General features: G+C 38.2%; 1 protein-coding gene across 9 annotated transcripts in view; it reads right to left on the bottom strand.

Annotated features, from left to right (window-relative positions):
* The window catches only part of LOC124301442 (ras GTPase-activating protein raskol), a 241,148-nt gene that overhangs the window by 73,213 nt on the left and 151,243 nt on the right, over positions 1 to 16,692 (bottom strand). For 6 of the 9 annotated variants that reach the window (XM_046756480.1, XM_046756473.1, XM_046756477.1 and 3 more), the window contains one exon: positions 16,084 to 16,170. The exons of 1 other annotated variant lie outside the window; for it this stretch is intronic. In XM_046756480.1, coding sequence (XP_046612436.1) covers positions 16,084 to 16,170 — 87 coding nt within the window. Of the gene's footprint in view, positions 1 to 1,448; positions 2,374 to 16,083; positions 16,171 to 16,692 lie in introns of those variants that run through there. 2 more of the 9 variants (XM_046756484.1, XM_046756485.1) reach the window with 2 other exon arrangements.

Genomic DNA, 16,692 nt, shown 5'->3' with positions numbered 1-16,692 from the left:
CAGAATAACAAACGTCCGGTCACAACGTTTCCGGATACCTAGATAAAACGTCCCTTTTCCGCGTATCAGGGCTTGTTTCACACGTTTCCGGTTCAGTTTAACTTCTGTTCCGTTCGCCAACGCGTTTCTGATATTATTTCACCGGTACTTTAAGAGCCGGTTGCCTCCTGCAATGAAATGTCAGAAGTGAATACGGGATACAGTTTAGTTGCAATTTTAATTGCTTCCTTGCTCCGACCCGCAGGCTACAAGTCGCAGCAACCAACGAGTTGAAAATAATACACGCGTGTGAAAAATTCGGCGAAACAAAAGTTGGAAAAGTGAAACAGAGACTAATCAAATTGAATATGATTAAAAAAAAAACAATTTTTTTTTTCAAATTCCAGTAAACCGGAAGAAAATTTTCACACACCGAATATTTCAACTATAAAAAACACACCTTGTTATTATAAAATTAAATAAAACTATACATAGTTCGTCATATTTTTGTAAAAAAAAACATAGCTCATTTGACTGACAAATCAATATCCTACAAATATTTTTTGTCGATTCATCAATCGGAACAAAATCTAATACGTAAAATCTTCAACATTTACAGACGATAAACTTGCGGTTCAGCGATGAATAAATTATTGTTACCCGAAGTGTAATTCGGACGATCTAAAAATTATTCATTCACGAAAAAACCAGGTACATTCGATCATAATCGGACAATGATCGAAGATGTATTAATGAAAAATCATGAGTTTTTATTTCCTTTGAATTTTTTAACATCACGAGGTGCTTGATCATAAAATTCAGCAATTCAAAGTATTTTTCCGTGACGCGTTGATTTTTTTTCCAGCAATACGTAACCGGATTAACTCGAGTGAAACGCGTACTTCCCAAGCTTTGTTTCGACAATTTTTGACCTGACTGTACGTCCCACACATCCTTACGTTCAATGCTGTATAGATTAACGTTGTATTCAGGTACACGTCGTGTCACGTTACGTGGTTATATCTGTTGTGTTTTATTATGATGTACGCGTTGATAGTTAGCGAATGACTCACGAATGAATTTTCCGCACGCAGATATATAATATAACACAATGAAGAGGATCGGTGGATCTAATCTCCTACATTCGTTCATCTGTCGCAATAAAAAAAAAAAAAAAAAAAAACAAAAAATAAAAAACACCCATCAAAACACGAAACGTCATCTTTCAGTCGCGTCGCAGATACGTACGATAAAGAAAACGATCATTGATTCGCTCTGCAGTTTGTGACGACGCTCAGAAATGTCATTGCCCGTTAGGTAAAATGAAACAATTGTTTGACCAGAACGAATGAGAGTTGAAAATTTTTATCGAGTTGTTGAATTTGACGGGAAAGATTCACCTACAATTAAAGGTACGGCAGGAGATGTCTCGAAAATGTTTAAATTTTCGCTGAAACATTTAATTTTACCTTATCTCAAAATCTAGCTTTTATCATTTTCTTCCGTACTGAAACTCATTCTCCTTCATTAATCGATCACAAAAACTGGCAATATTATAAATGACAGCTGGTCGACGTATTATTGAGAGATGTAATCGTCTTACGAGAAATCCATTTGAAACGATCTGTACGGACGATTAACTCTCTGAGAAAGCATGGACTTGGCATTGACTAAAGATTCAAAATACTGAGCCTAACCGGATGAAATCGACAGTTGAGCGAGTAAACTTTTCCGTATGAAAATTCATGGCGCTATCATTGTTGTTATTTTTATTCTATTTCACAGGCGATAATTATTTTCACCGCACTTATAATACCGTAAAACCGGCAACCGAAACTTTGATAACTTTTTGTAAGTGTAATTTACGCCCGATATCATCATCTCGAGACTCAAATCGATCAACTTCGTTTGAATGACGCGTTCAAACTTCAGACTCTCGTTTCATAATATTTTCGTTAAATCGTACGTTCTCGTCGTAAATGTATCATCCTGCATCTGAGCTCGGTTAAAGTGTAATACGATCAGCTACCTACGTCGATAATATCTCGATCGGAATCGTTATACGCCGCGTAATAAGAGAATATAGAGTCGAGCACAGAAGACTCGTTGAGAACACAGCGGCGAACAAAACACGACAGCGTTAGTAAGAGCTGCAAACAGCACGGCACTAAACCACTTGACACGAATGTTAATTCCTGGGTAGTTAGCCGTTGTAGAAACTTCGAGCGAGCGATTTTCGGTGTAAGGTTGTCAGCCTTTTGGCCGAGAAACGGTTGAAAACACGATTGGAAAATACGGTTCAACCGACGCGGCTGCGCACGATTTTCGAACGTTTTTAAACGCGCGGCGTAATTCGGAGCTCGACTCGCGGCCACCTTCACGGCGGGAGAACCGAACCAGACTGCCGGCTGAAGCTGCTCCGAACCAACAGCTTGTGAGACGATGCTGAGCGAAACGCCGCGTTCCAGTTGCACGTGATTCTCGTACCGATTAACCGATCGTTCGGAATTCGAATTCATCGTCGGACGATTCGATGATCGTGCTGTAATGAGTGGAAAAACGGAGAAATTTTTAGCGCATTTTAACAGCTGCGGTTGATTTTTGAGTAATGAAAAAATATTCTGCCGGAAGTCGATTCTGAGAGGAGAAAATATTGGGCCCCAAAAATTGAGAAAAAAAAAACCAAGGCTGTATCCAATCCGAAAATATTTACCGATTTTGAAAAACGTTAGGTTTTGAGTCTAGGTTACATTGACGTATTTTTTATAAACCGAATATTCTTTTCAAAATTTTGACCAATTTTGAAAAGCGCTAGAATCAGGTAACGCGTGAACATATTTTTTTTGGAAAAAAATGATTTCGTGCAGTTCCAATTGTCACTGCGATCAATGTTTCAAACGTTAGAGATAAAAAAGTGAGATATAGTGTCTTATTTTATTAGTTAATGGTTCCAGTTTTCGGCGTGCCAATTAGTCGAAATAGGCTGTTGACACAAATCGATTCTAACAATAAGACGTGAGGTTTTTCATTCACCAATAATGACATTCAAATGTAAACGGTTACGATGCGATTGTTTTTGTTCTCACACCCTTCTTCTGTGATTAACCATTCGTAACACAAATAGATGCTACAAATCACAGGAAAAAACTAGATAGCGGGTATGTAAAATTTCAGTTTTTGCAGTTACTTTTCTCAGATGATGCCGATTCACTGGCAGCATAAACTAAACAAAAAATACTTCATTCGTTAACTAACATCAGCAAGTTACGATCATACGAGATCGTCTACCTATACATACGTAACACAGAAAGTAATACGTTGATATTTTTGTGACGCGCGTGGATGTTTTTTACAATAATCTAGCTACCGTAAAGAAATTCGTGTGAGAAAAAGAAATCAACGCATCCAGAATGGCTCGCAAGCAATATTCGTATCCAAATATTCATACTCGATGACAATTTAATACTCGCCAGGTATGTTAATGATAGTCTTTTTCTTGACCAACACGAAAAAATTCCTTCACCTGCTTGCTCGAACTTGATAAATGATAAATGGATAGCAAAAACGTTTTTAAAAGCGTATATATTATACATATTTCCGTGCTGCGCCAGTTATTCGCACGTAGAGGAACGTGTGTAATTATACAATTAAGAGAAACACAACGGGCGACAAAAAAGCAACGAAGGAAGAAATTCGACGTAAAGGGTAAAGCGAAGAGAAAAATTAAATATCGATTTTTGTTCTCAGATAATGGAATTACTATACCCGGGACTGCACGGAAGGAAATCGTCACTCTCAGTTATTTATTTACTTATTTATTTATTTATTTTTTTTTCGTGAAAACAAGACGAAGAAAATAAGACAGGCAATTCGCACTCTGTGTACAAGATGTGGAGCCGAAAGTCCGAAAATAAGTCACTACGGTCAGTCCGTCCGAGAGACCGCGATTACTGGAACAGGGAGAAAGGCACACGCAAAGAGCATCGTTCAACCGAAAGATAGAAGCAGAAAGAGAGCGAGAGCAAGAGAGAGAGAGAGAGAAAGAGTATCGTATATCGACGACTCGTATTCTATTCTAAACCGACAGAAAAGAACGCCGACTGGACCGGCATACGACTTGGAAGGAGAAATAGTGAAGCGTGCGGTTCATTTTCGTTTGTTTACCGATAAGCTGACGTTATCTCTCTCTGCCTCTCCCTAAATTCTCGTCCACAGCTGAGTGAGAAAATTGTTTGCAAAAAGTGACTCGAGAGATGGATGGAAACGCAAACGTCTTGATCATTTCATTCTAATTTTTTTTGCCCGTTAGTTTTATTTTCACTCATTTTTCACATTGTTGTTTTCTTTTTCCTTACGACTACCAGCCACTAATAAACCACTCAGCTTCCGTGAGGAACACCCGAAATCTCGAGTGTTGCACCTAGATTGCTTCTATTAATAGGGCCAGTGCCGGAATTTTTGGTACATCCGGGTGTTCGGTACGAAACAAATATTCCACTTTGTTTTCTTCACCTGCAATATTTCGTTTCCATTGTCGACCCGGTAAAGTAATTTTCTAACAATGAGACAAATCCAGTGCACATAGTCCGTGTTCGGTTTCAAATGTCGATTTTCCCCTAATTCTTTCAAGAATTATTACAGGATTCGACATTTCTTTTGTTTTCTTTTCTTTTCTTTTCATTTTCATTTTTTCTCTTACCTGCACAATTTTTGTTGGTTGGGGATTTTCTGAGAGATCGATAAGTTAACGAGCGACAAATATTAAAATATCTGCACACTTATATCTTCGAGCATTTTTTTCCTACTGCAGGCTCTCGCCAGGGACTCGATAAATTTTTCTGCAACGGACGACGTTGCACAAAGCCGAATAAAATATTGGCTGAAATCGGGTCGCGGGCGTAAAAAACTACGATCCGAACCGAACCCCGGATATATAGCCAATTCCCGGCTCCAACGGCTTCTCGGGAGTGGAAAATAAATTTTCGACTCGGTTTCGAACCAGCGAAGCGATGCGCACTCCATGTATATTGAGAATAGGTGTACAGGTATTGTTTAAATATTGTGTTCTAGTTTAACAACTTCTTTCTATTCCATAAACTTAAATGTTCGATATTTGACGACTAGGTAATGAAAATTGAAAGTGAAATCTCGTAGGCACTTTACGACATTGAAGTTATAACAACACAAGCGTAACGAAACATTGAGGGGAAAAGTGACTGCTTCGAAATTTTTAAATGACTTCCAAGCAGTCAAGTTTTCAAAATATGAATATACGTTTAGCTTCGTTACGGTTTACTGAATTTTAAGGGATCATCTCAGTGTAACGGGTCAAAAAATGGCTGATTTATACGATTTTTTTTTGCATGGTTAAAACACGCTAATGAGTCTGATTTCAACTATTGTTTTCATTTAAAACAAAAAAAAAAAATTTCAACGGTTGAAAATGTCTTCGAAAAAATGGAGTCATCGCGACGTGCACGATTGTGGCCGTAAATATTATCCAAAACAAGATTTGTAAGAAGATTATTAATCAATATGAAAGCCGCTATCTTCGTATGGAAGTTTTTTTTTTTTTTTTTTTTAAATCTTCATATTTTTTTTTTACGAAAAACTGTAAAAATAATAAGCTAAATTCGATATTGTTTTCAAACCGTCGCCATTTTGTCAATTTTGATTAAAAAAAAAAAAAAACCCTATCGCAAGATAACGACCTTCATACTGATTGAAAATATTTTTACAAATTTTGTTTCGGTGTACATCCTAAGGACTCCTTTTTTCGAAAATACTTTAAACCGTTGAAAAAATTGTAAAAAAAAAAAAATGAAAAATAAATAAACTTCATTTTCTATTCTTCGCGAGTACTTTGATTTGACATAAAAAAAAATCAGACTGATCAGCGTATTTTACCATCGAAAACAAATGGCGAATATCATCTATTTCTCAACTCGTCGCATTGAAATGATCCCTTAAACTATCCTTGAGGTGGTACAATTACGAAATCATTAAAATTCGAACACATTAATATTCAAATATTTTTCAAAAGAACCGTGCGTTCTTAAATTATGCGTTCTTACAATGAGCGGTCTTACAACGAGCGATCTTATGTCGAGCAGTCTTATACCGAGCGGTTTTATATCGAGAGTTCTTGAATCGTACGACCTTGTATCGAGCGTTCCTATAACGAGGGACTGTGGCTATTTTTTCCCGCAACGAAAGACGAGATTTTTAGATTTGTGTGAAAGAAAAATACAGAAATAGAGAAAAAATTTTCCGAGGTGATTTTCCAGTGTACACCGAGTGCACTCGGTCCCTGTGCAGAAATCTGGAAAAATATATACCGGATAAAAGTGGGTAAATTTCGTCAGCTGCAAGGACGAGTTCTCACTGAACCCTTCCGGTTGATATCTGTTACACGGTGCGTTTCAGGGTTCAACAAACATCGGCGTTAGTTTCAGAATTGTTTTTCTCCTACGCGTAACTCACCGCTAGTTACACGCTCCGTTACGAGCTGTGATACGAAATGCCAAGGAGAACACGAACGAAACCCATGACGGTCGATGGAGGAAAAAGATGCTGTCTATCTTTAGCCCGGCATCACGTGTAACGGAGAAAAGAGAGAAGAGGGAAAGAGGGAAAGAGGGAAAGAGCAAAAGAGGAAATTGTTTCAACGAGACGTATCGGATGCGTGATATTACTCCGTTTAGGCGCGTCGGGGTTCAAAGAGGGAAATTCCAGCCACCGTGATCCCTGGTCCTCGTATATAGTTATATACACGTATAAGCCCATCGCTTTGACGACAAGTTGCTAATTTCCGAATAACTGCGGAAGGGTCGAAGGCATATAGGCTCTGTTCCAGGTAACGCGTAGGAAGAATTCCCACGGGATTAACTAACCGGAGATAGGGAGGAAAACCTTCGACGGTGATATCGACCCTCTAGATTGTCTTTATACATTTTATTAGATTTTTTTTTTTTCTTATTTTTTTTTTACCCTCCATTTTCTTTTGATTTTCTTCAGGTGACGCGAACTTCCGACTTCACGTCAAAAACAAAACGGGACATATCGTAAACTCGAAAGCTTTATTACCCCGTATTTATCTATCGATGTTCGAATTTTGGATACTTTGATTTACGATCGCTTCCGCAACTTCATATCGGTGTAAAAAGTATGCGCGTAGCGACTACGGTCCGAGCACAAAATATACGGAACGAAAATAGGACGTCGGGACAGACGTTTAGAAGTTGTATGTCTGACCAAACAAAAAAAAAAAAAAATCATCCTTCGACATAACCAAAAAAATATAAGTACAGCAGTGAATAATAATTAAGAACCGTAAATTTTGATTCTGAAAGTTAGACCCAAGCCTTGCCTCGTGGTCGACGAAATTCGATTAAAAAATGACAGCTAAGGTACTTTTGGGGAAAATAAAATTGTGTTTTTTTTTTTTTTTTTAATCGAATCCAATAGGATGATAAAATTCCATTGGATTATCATCACTTTCACTTATTTAGCTTTTCTCGCACGATTCCCTCACAATTCCGCAATTTTTATAACGAGACCATATTCGCGGTTGGGAGATTATTAAGCGTAGGTGGAAAAGTGTGAAGAAGCTCTTGCGTAGAAGCGAGGCGTGAGATTTTCATCCGTCGTCGAGGATGGAGGGGGGGGGGGGGTCTTTCTCTTGGTTTGAATTTTCGCCAGCTAATTTCTCCTACCATCTTTCTTTCCATCGCATCACGTTACATGCACACACACCGCGTTCGTTTCGTAACTTGTGCATGGGTACGGACAGCGCTGACTTGGGAACTGGGACGTGCTCGTCTACATTATGGTTGGATTCTTCTTGAGGGAAGAACAATGCGGGTGGCATTGTGACACGTGAAACGTACAAGATACGGCCTGCAGCGGGCCGCAGAAGAGAAACGCTCTAAGGACCGATTGTTTGCATATCTCTGCGGCATGTTACAATGTTACGAATCAGGGACGGTGTCAAAGTTTCGAATTTGAAAAGTTCCGAAGGCGCAGAATTCCGAACTTTTTTGTCAAGAAACTTAAAGTAAAGAAACAAAACTTCGAGGAATCGTCAAAGTCTCGAATGGTCAGAAAACCGACGGCTCAAAGTTCCGAAATGCAAGATTTCGAAAAGTAAAGTTACGATAGAGCAAAATTCCAAGAAGCAAAAATTCCGATAGAAGAAAAAACTTGAAACAGATTTTATTGAAAATTTTATGTACTACAAATTTGGTTCACACCATTTTTAATTTTTCATTAACCCATTAACTGTGTATTTAGCAATAACCATGTTAAAGAAAGTTTGACGCGCTATAAACAATAACCCATGCATTATACAGAAAAAAGTTTCTAATAAAAGTTATAGGAAACATTATCATCCACAAAATTTATTGTTACTAGATTTTTGTCGGGTGCGGGTAAAAAATCAGAAAAATGAAAAATCAGAATGGTCTGCATGAAAACGGTCTCACGATGGCTCATTTTACTTCTTATTCTTTTAGCACTTTCGGAATTTTGTCTTTTCGGTATTTTGTCCTGTCGGAATTCCGCCTTTTCGGAACTTTGAGCGTGGGATTTTCGACCATTCGAAAGTCTGATGTTTCGTCAAAGTTTTGTTTCTTTACTTTAAGTTTCGCCACGAAAACATTCGGGATTCTGCGCTTTCGGAACTTTTCGAATTCGGAACTTTGACACCGTTCCCCGAATCAGTTTCCCTCCAAAATGAAGTCGCCGATCATACGAGCCTTGCGGGTACATTTTTTCTTAAAATCTCGAGATCGACAGCTTGCCCCGATTTTTACCAAGCATGGATACGTGTCTGAACTCGAAGAGGTGCAATTTACAGTTTCTACGCCACAAGATGCGGATTGACGAGTTATGTTTTCCCATTTTGCGTGGAGAAAATTGCGGTTAAAGGCGCCGTTATAGGATGGGATTGGAAGTAAAGATAGGCGATTCTTATAGCTTCGATCATTTCGTTCCACACTTACTCCGACGTAGTTACCTGTGTAGTCACGTAATCGTGTTTACACAAGAAGAAAAAAAAAAAAAAAACACAATTTACACAGACAATGAGCAGGAAAAAAGTCACAGGAATTACGTGTACAATGTACGATTATACGTGCCCAGCTACGTAATTCCATTTTACTTGCCTTAAGTTTGAAAAAATGTTGTGCATTCATGGGAACTCGTTACGATTCTTTGCGAGACTAAGTGAAACTTTACGTAAGTTTGCGATTCGAATTTTTGCTGAAACTTTGCGAGACGTCGCGCGATGTCGTGAAGATTCGTTAAACTTCGCGAAGACACATTGTGGGAACATTGAAGGCCGTCTCGAGACTTCGCGTGGATTGAATTTGCCAAAATTTTACGAGACTTTGTGAGATTTAGCAATCAGTTCGCGAAGACTTTCTGAGAATTGACGAAACACAAAAAAAAAAAAAAAATGAAAGATTTCGTGGTTTTGTCGATGGCGATGAATTTCATTTTCACAAGAATCACGGGACTTCGTTGAATTTTAAAGGAAACTTGACAGGACTTCGTCGAATTTGATAGTGAAAATTTCACAAGATTTCACGAGACTTGTGACGAGAATCCATTCAAGAATTCTATTAGAGTTGTGATTTGGAGAGAAACGGCGATTCTAATATGGACGAAAGAAATTCCCAGAATATCGGATTCTTTTGAAAATCCATCTCTATTCATTGTTTTTGGGACTAAGATAAAAAAACCTGACATTAGAATAAGGAAATTCAATACGACGAGTACGAAAACTAGCAAAATTGGTCAGAGCAGGCAAAGCTTGTAAAATATGCTATCTGAACGTTTTTAAAGTGTAGCTGTTAAACATTAGGAAAATCAACATCTATGACGGGAATTCAAACGATTCGAAACAGTCATTTCGAAGGATACCGAACGAAACGACTCGTGCATCATACCAAGCGGAAAGCAGATAAACGGTTGAAAAGAAAACCGCAAGTAAAGATGAAACAGCTTAATTAACAAACGCATGTACAGCAGTTACTGACCTAGTGCAGCAAATCTTTGAGAGCGTCTGTTGCAGAATGGTGACCTAGAAGAAACAGCGATTGCCTAGGTGAACGTTTCCGTGGCGCATTAAGCTGGCGCAAAGCCACGCAGCGTCGTAAATACGAACCAGTGTAACATCGCTTTGCCAAATCCACCCTCGTTTCTGCAGGAGGTGGGCGACGGAAACGCGAATAACTGAGGCAACTACGAGAGTAGAACAGCAAGGCGGGTTCTGCGTCCAAACACCTTCTTTACCGACCGAGCCGCTCCGCGCACTACAGCCTGTGACGTCATCGCGGGAAAGGGTTTGAGTCTGGGCTGCGCGGAGCGGCTCGGTCGGTAAAGAAGGTGTTTGGACGCAGAACCCGCCTTGCTGTTCTACTTACGAGGAGATCGTGCTGTAGATCTTTTACTTGAGAATGTGTGTAAAAGTCGCAAAAGTGAGTTCAAGAAATCGGGGCAAACGATGTTGCAGAGGAATGATTATGCATGAGGCGTTCCGTGCCAAATCACCCAGACTGTGACTTTGACATAATTTGAGATTCTTGTTTTTATAAATACGGCAGTTCTCACGGAGAAAACTGTGAAGAACGATTGGTAAAACTATTTTTTATCGAACGTTTTATTTTACAAACTTGTTCAAGCTATCCCAAAACCGATAATGATTCGAATTTTCGGATTCGAGGATATCGGCACAGCTTCTCTGATGTTCGGTACAGTGTTTTTGTTTCGAAAATGGCGTTCAATTTTTCATAGATTTTCTCAAAAAAAAATCAAATCACTGTCGGTCCGAGGTAGCTGAAATAATTTACGAAGAAAAACAATTGCCGGAAAGAATTCTGATTCACTGTTTCATTGTAGTTTTCGCGGCGTGGACTATGAAGGTCAGGGTCACAAACTGGTTGATTAGGCGTGGAATACACCATATACGAGTATAAATATCGCTTTTCTACGAGCTTGAAAGTCACGCGTACATGTATGTTTACTTTGGATGCATGCAGACGAGAAATTCAAGAAACACTGGAAGTTCAGGAAAATCGGAAACGAGAAAAAAACATCGACGAACTTCCAGGTCCATAAAATTTGCACAGCACGCGGTATGTGGGTCAAATAAACACTTTTATACTTCTATTCCCTGGAAAGTTCAGAGGCGTTTCGTTCAATACGCCGAGTAAAAACTGCACGTACGGTCTAATATCGAGCATTTTTACGTAAATAATATCTCAATTGTAAACAATCCAATGTGGACGTTACGTACAATATCATGAGATAAATCATATCATTCCTCCATCATGTTTCACCAAAAAATCAATATTGCCAAAAATATTCAATCAAACCGTCGAAATCTTCATGGTGGATGAAATTCTCAATCATTCCAGTTTTTTAAAAAAAACGTAAGACCCAATTCGAACATTTAGTACAGGCAATAGGGGACCCGTTACTCTTGTCCATAATGCACTAAATTACAGGAGTTATTTTTTTTCATAAATAGGTTCAGTATGACGTACTGAATGTAAGTTCACAAAATCCTCACAAATTTTAAGTGCGGAAGTGCCGCCATTTTGAGAAAAACCGTTTCGGCCTGTATCTCCGTAACCGTGCACTCTGGGCCCAAAATGATAATGACCTTTATTGTAGATAATGATATTTCATATCCTTTTTGTTTGATAACTTTTTTTGTATCACTAACTGTTTACAACTTATACGACTGCCAAAATATAATATAAATTTGAAAAAAATTCCATCAGGTAGTTGCTGTTTTTTTGCAGTTAAGAAAGCAAATTATTTATTGCTATTTGTCACCTCATGAATATTATTTGCACATGTTTGAAGAATTTTCATCATTATTCTAGGCATCCCGCGTTTTTATTAACCTTCCACCCGATAGTGCAACATAGAAAGCGTTATAACTTCATAAATATTTATTTGAGAACAAAAAGTTTCAACTAAAAGTTGTAGGAAATTTGTGGATCTAAAAGTAAGATCGTTACCATTTCGTTGTTTAAACAATTATTCGAGGAGATATTGATCAACAAGTCAATAAATGAATTTTGGCAGTCGTATAAGTTGTAAACAGTTAGTGATACAAAAAAAGTTATTAAACAAAAAAGATAGAAAATATCATTATCTACAGTAAAGGTCATTATCATTTTGGGCCTAGAGTGCACGGTTACGGAGATACAGGCCGAAGCGGTTTTTCTCAAAATGGCGGCACTTCCGCACTTAAAATTTGTAAGGATTTTGTGAATTTACATTCAGTACGTCATACTGAACCTATTTACGAAAAAAAATAACTCCTGTAATTCAGTCCACGACAAAATTCCCTGTTGCCTGTACCAATTCACGTCTCCACCGATTACAAAGTTTCTGCAACAGCCAGGTTATAAGCTGACCAGGACGTGGTCAGGGACGCATAGGAAGGTAGGCAGGTACGGGCAGAGCTCGTATCCGACCGGAAGTGGACAGTAGTGGTACGGGTACATGCATATTCATTATTCAGGGCACGCACTCAACTGTCGGCCAGCTGCATCTGCGGGTCTCTGCCGTCACAATGTTGTGACCGCAGGTTTCGCGACGCTGAGAAATTTTCTTTCGATTCTCAAACGAGAAGAGAGGAAGAATGCACAGTCAAAGTCTCGCCAAATTCAATGCGCCGATTTGTACACTAGGGGGCAATGGTGTCTGCTAAGCAGCAGGAAATGGTGGTTCAACAAGTCGCCAGATTGGCGCTCGTGAGTATTTAAGGGAAGCAATCTGATCGGACCTTAGCAATCAGGATTCAATCGGGTTCGATCGATTTGCCGCTTTGTGGAACTTTCGCTGTAGCAACGCCATCTTAATTTCCCTCTATTTTACGGAGATAGTCCTCCTTTCCTCTACTCTCTACAGGTTATGTTTACAAAGTTTGAGCCTGTGTTCCGTTGCCGGCCGGCGGTGGCGCTGCGAGTTCATTCTGCATTGCCAACCTAACCGACTTGTTAGGAAAAATTAGCCGTCTGAGAATTATCGACCCCGAGTGTACGGTGGGTAATTTTATTCCGTTATTATCATATTCCTGCAATTTTCATACGATTTATCTGATGGAGAAACGTTAGCCTGTTTCTCGCGTTAAGATTTTTTACATGCAGTGCGACCGAGATTCAATTCCTTCATTGTTTACTTCGTCAAAAATATTTCTATACATTTTCCGACACAAAACACGTCGCGTCGATACAACGTCAATGTTTATGATTGTAGTACGGTTTTGTAAACTCAAGTTTGCTTTATTTACAGCTCAGATCAATTCCTGCCTAAGCAATTTCATTGAACTGCAGTTTTTTATTTGCGGACATCCGTCGTTTTGGTTTCGCAGTTTCAAAATCAAAGAATTCGAGGGTCAAAGGCAGCGGCCGACGTATTTTCATTGTCATCGGATAAATTTTTGGTCCGAAGAAATTTATGTAACACCAGAAATACATTCCGAATGATTCACAGAAATTCCGTCTAGATGTATGACGTAATAATGGTGTAATTCATAATTCTGTCTCTTTCGTTTGCGGAGACTTCAAGCTCCCCTGAAAAATTGCTTTAACTTTAGTGTTAAAAATTTTAGGGCGTTGTTCAAGCTTTTTATAACGCGCAGGGTAAGGAGAGTATACAACGATCGTGGGGATAACACTTCCTCCTATGCATCATGCGTTATACGGGTAAAAACTCATTTTTCTCCCCCGAACACGCAACGGCAAATTAGACAGCGGCGGTGAGTTAGCGTTACGTTTTGTCTATGGTAAATTTGACCAGATGCTCCACCGTCCAAACTTTAAGGCGGCACCATCGCCACGGACGAACAAATTCTGTGGACGCCATTATTTAAATGAGTGCTTTTTTAAGCTGTACGAAAAAAAAGTGACCAAGTTAATTATTCAAGCAAGAAGTCTGATTGTTTGAAAACTATTTCATTTTAGTGACGTTGCACGTACATTTTGTGAGAATAGTTCATTTTATTAAATAACGAATTTTCAACAAATCCGCCGAGTCGGATGTTTTTTTGTGAGTTGGTTAAAAAATCTGATACGTGTAACGAATAAAATCGTAATGATTTACAAACGATGAACTTGCGATCCGGTAAGAAATACGTTACATGTTGTTGTCTAAGATTTAACTCGAGAGTATGTCTGGAGAATTATGCACAAATATAAAACGAGCTGTTGCTCATGCAATAATGATTTTTTTTTATGAAAAAACGATAGAACAGTGGGAATTCTTTGATATTGTTATTATAGCGAGGTATTTACAGTCGAAATTCCGTGTTTTTAAACATTTTTCATGTATCACGATGATCGTACTGGTTAGATGTAACTAAATTATTACCTTTAGTATCATTTTATAAATCTTTGTTTTATCGCGTTTTTTTTTCAGCGCTACGTTGAGTGCATTCGGCTAAATCTGACTTGTTTACAATGGTACCTACACACCAATTGCGCAACGATTTTTGCACTCCTTATTTAGAAGCACCAACAATTGTTTTATAACAAACATTCGTAGGCTTCCCATTTGGCTACGTGTAATTTTTATCTAAGATTTTGTATTGTTTCAACCTAGTTACGAAGTCTTCAGAGGTGGTATTATACACCGTTAGAGTTCGTTAAATTTCACACAATAGCGTGTGAAATGCAATTCTAGATTATTGTTATACACACATTGTACTTGTCGTGCGAAATGACGTTGTAATGCAAACGCTCAGTTGTGCCGTAATGCTTGAGAACAATTACGTCGAAGATTATATTTTCCCAGAACGAACACGAAAAGAATCTTCCGGACAGCGTCTGTGAATCAATATTCTTGCAAAGATAACAACTTTTTACACATAATTCATCCCGTATTTAGCCTCCATGGTCTACAATCTTATCAACGATTTACTCTGTCGATAAAACAGGGTAACTAATGCAACCGTTTACAGTTTTATAACAATACAAACATCGGCAAGAGCCATTCGATAATACGATAACATTACAGGCTTTTCAGAAAAGACGTTAATTTTCCACCAGATCAGCCGTATTCTCTATTTTCTTAAGTTCGTATCGAACTGATCCTTTAAGGTAGTACCGTGATCGCAGCAGTCCTCAACTTCCAGAGAAATATCCCCCGTATAAAACATTATAACTAAAGTAAAAAGTAGTCGAGATACAGTACACCTTTGCGCCTCCTCTCACATGCGCAGAAGTATAAAAATTTTCCCATTGCGCCTTTTGTCTGACTTGGCAACGTTGCATTCTGACTCAGTATCTCTTGCCCCTCAAGCATGTGTTGTAGAGAAATGTATTGTTATGAAATCAATTTGAGGTTAGTTATAATTGGAGACTGAAAATAATACACAATGACTTCGCGATTAAAAAACGGCAAAGTTCTGACATTTATTTCAATTCGTTGGGCCTTTATGGCATTTTAAACTTCCCGCGTAGGGCAACGTTGCCAAGTCACTGTTTCTCACGGGTCAGGTTATGAGAGAAAGTTTGAAAATCATTAAAAGCAACAAACTTTAAGAATTATTTAGAAAAAAATGAATACCGCTTGTTTATGTTTTTTTTGAAAAAAATTACTTGTTATATCCTCAATTAATAATTCTCAGTTTTTAAAAAAAATTCTAAGAAAAGTATGGCTGTTATTAAATAAAATGCTCACTCTAAATACGGTCGGGATAGGGAATACATGTAAGTTGTACGACTTTTGATCGCTAATACTGCAAAATTTAGTACCGCAAGGACTTTTAAAAGAAATTCCTACGTATAAAGGACACTTCAAATTATGTGTATTCAAAAATTGAAAGATATTGTAAGAAAAGTGATTTATCGCGGTACTACCTTAAAGTCTTTGATACTCTTCACCGCGACTTTCGACCAGGATAACAAAAACGTTAGCATATCACCCGCGTGTCCAAAATTGAAAATACACGGTGTATTCTGCTTTTGTAGGAAAGTGCGCACTTTATAGATCATGAAGAAGAAACGTACGTATGTCTTCAAAAATGCAGATCCGTCATCACCCACTAAAGTCGTCGAAATGACGGAGGAACATGTCCCTTACCTTTTTCATTTCGTCGTAGCTCGACGGTGCGAGTGGATGGTGCCGGGGAGTGATACCCCCTAGGCAAGGACATTGATCTACACTCACCTGTAACAGTGAAAAAAGAAGAAAAAAAAATTATATTAAATTTGAACAATGCAGTTGTTACAGGAACGAAGTTATTCAGACGACAGTTAATTTCACGACCGATTACGAAACGAAGAACATGACGTTTAATCAAACAAGTCGGTCAGTTGAAGATCAATGCTTTTTTTTCATTTCGTTACTAATCGGTAGGACATTGATTATTTATAAAATTAATTTATCCAAAAGCTTGTACGATGATTTTCCTTAGATTACGAGAAACAAAAAACAGGATGGCAAACAACAAAATCTTGGCTATCGATTTTTTCTCATTTCGAAACTGTTTTGAAACGGTGAAAAATTTAGTAAACTCATTTTATTTCGACCCACCACAACATAGTCAGATTGAAAAGGCACAATTTTGCGAATTCATTGTGACAGATTTTTTTTTCCAATTACAGTCACGTCAATATTGCTATTTGCTGTGATCAAAATTAATGTCAGCGCAGTTGTGAAAATCTGAATATTCTGTGATACTTATACGGG

The sequence above is a fragment of the Neodiprion virginianus genome, chromosome 3 (genome assembly GCF_021901495.1).
Source record: "Neodiprion virginianus isolate iyNeoVirg1 chromosome 3, iyNeoVirg1.1, whole genome shotgun sequence".
Taxonomy (NCBI): Eukaryota; Metazoa; Arthropoda; class Insecta; order Hymenoptera; family Diprionidae; genus Neodiprion; species Neodiprion virginianus.
This window is presented reverse-complemented; position numbering and strand designations above follow the sequence as displayed.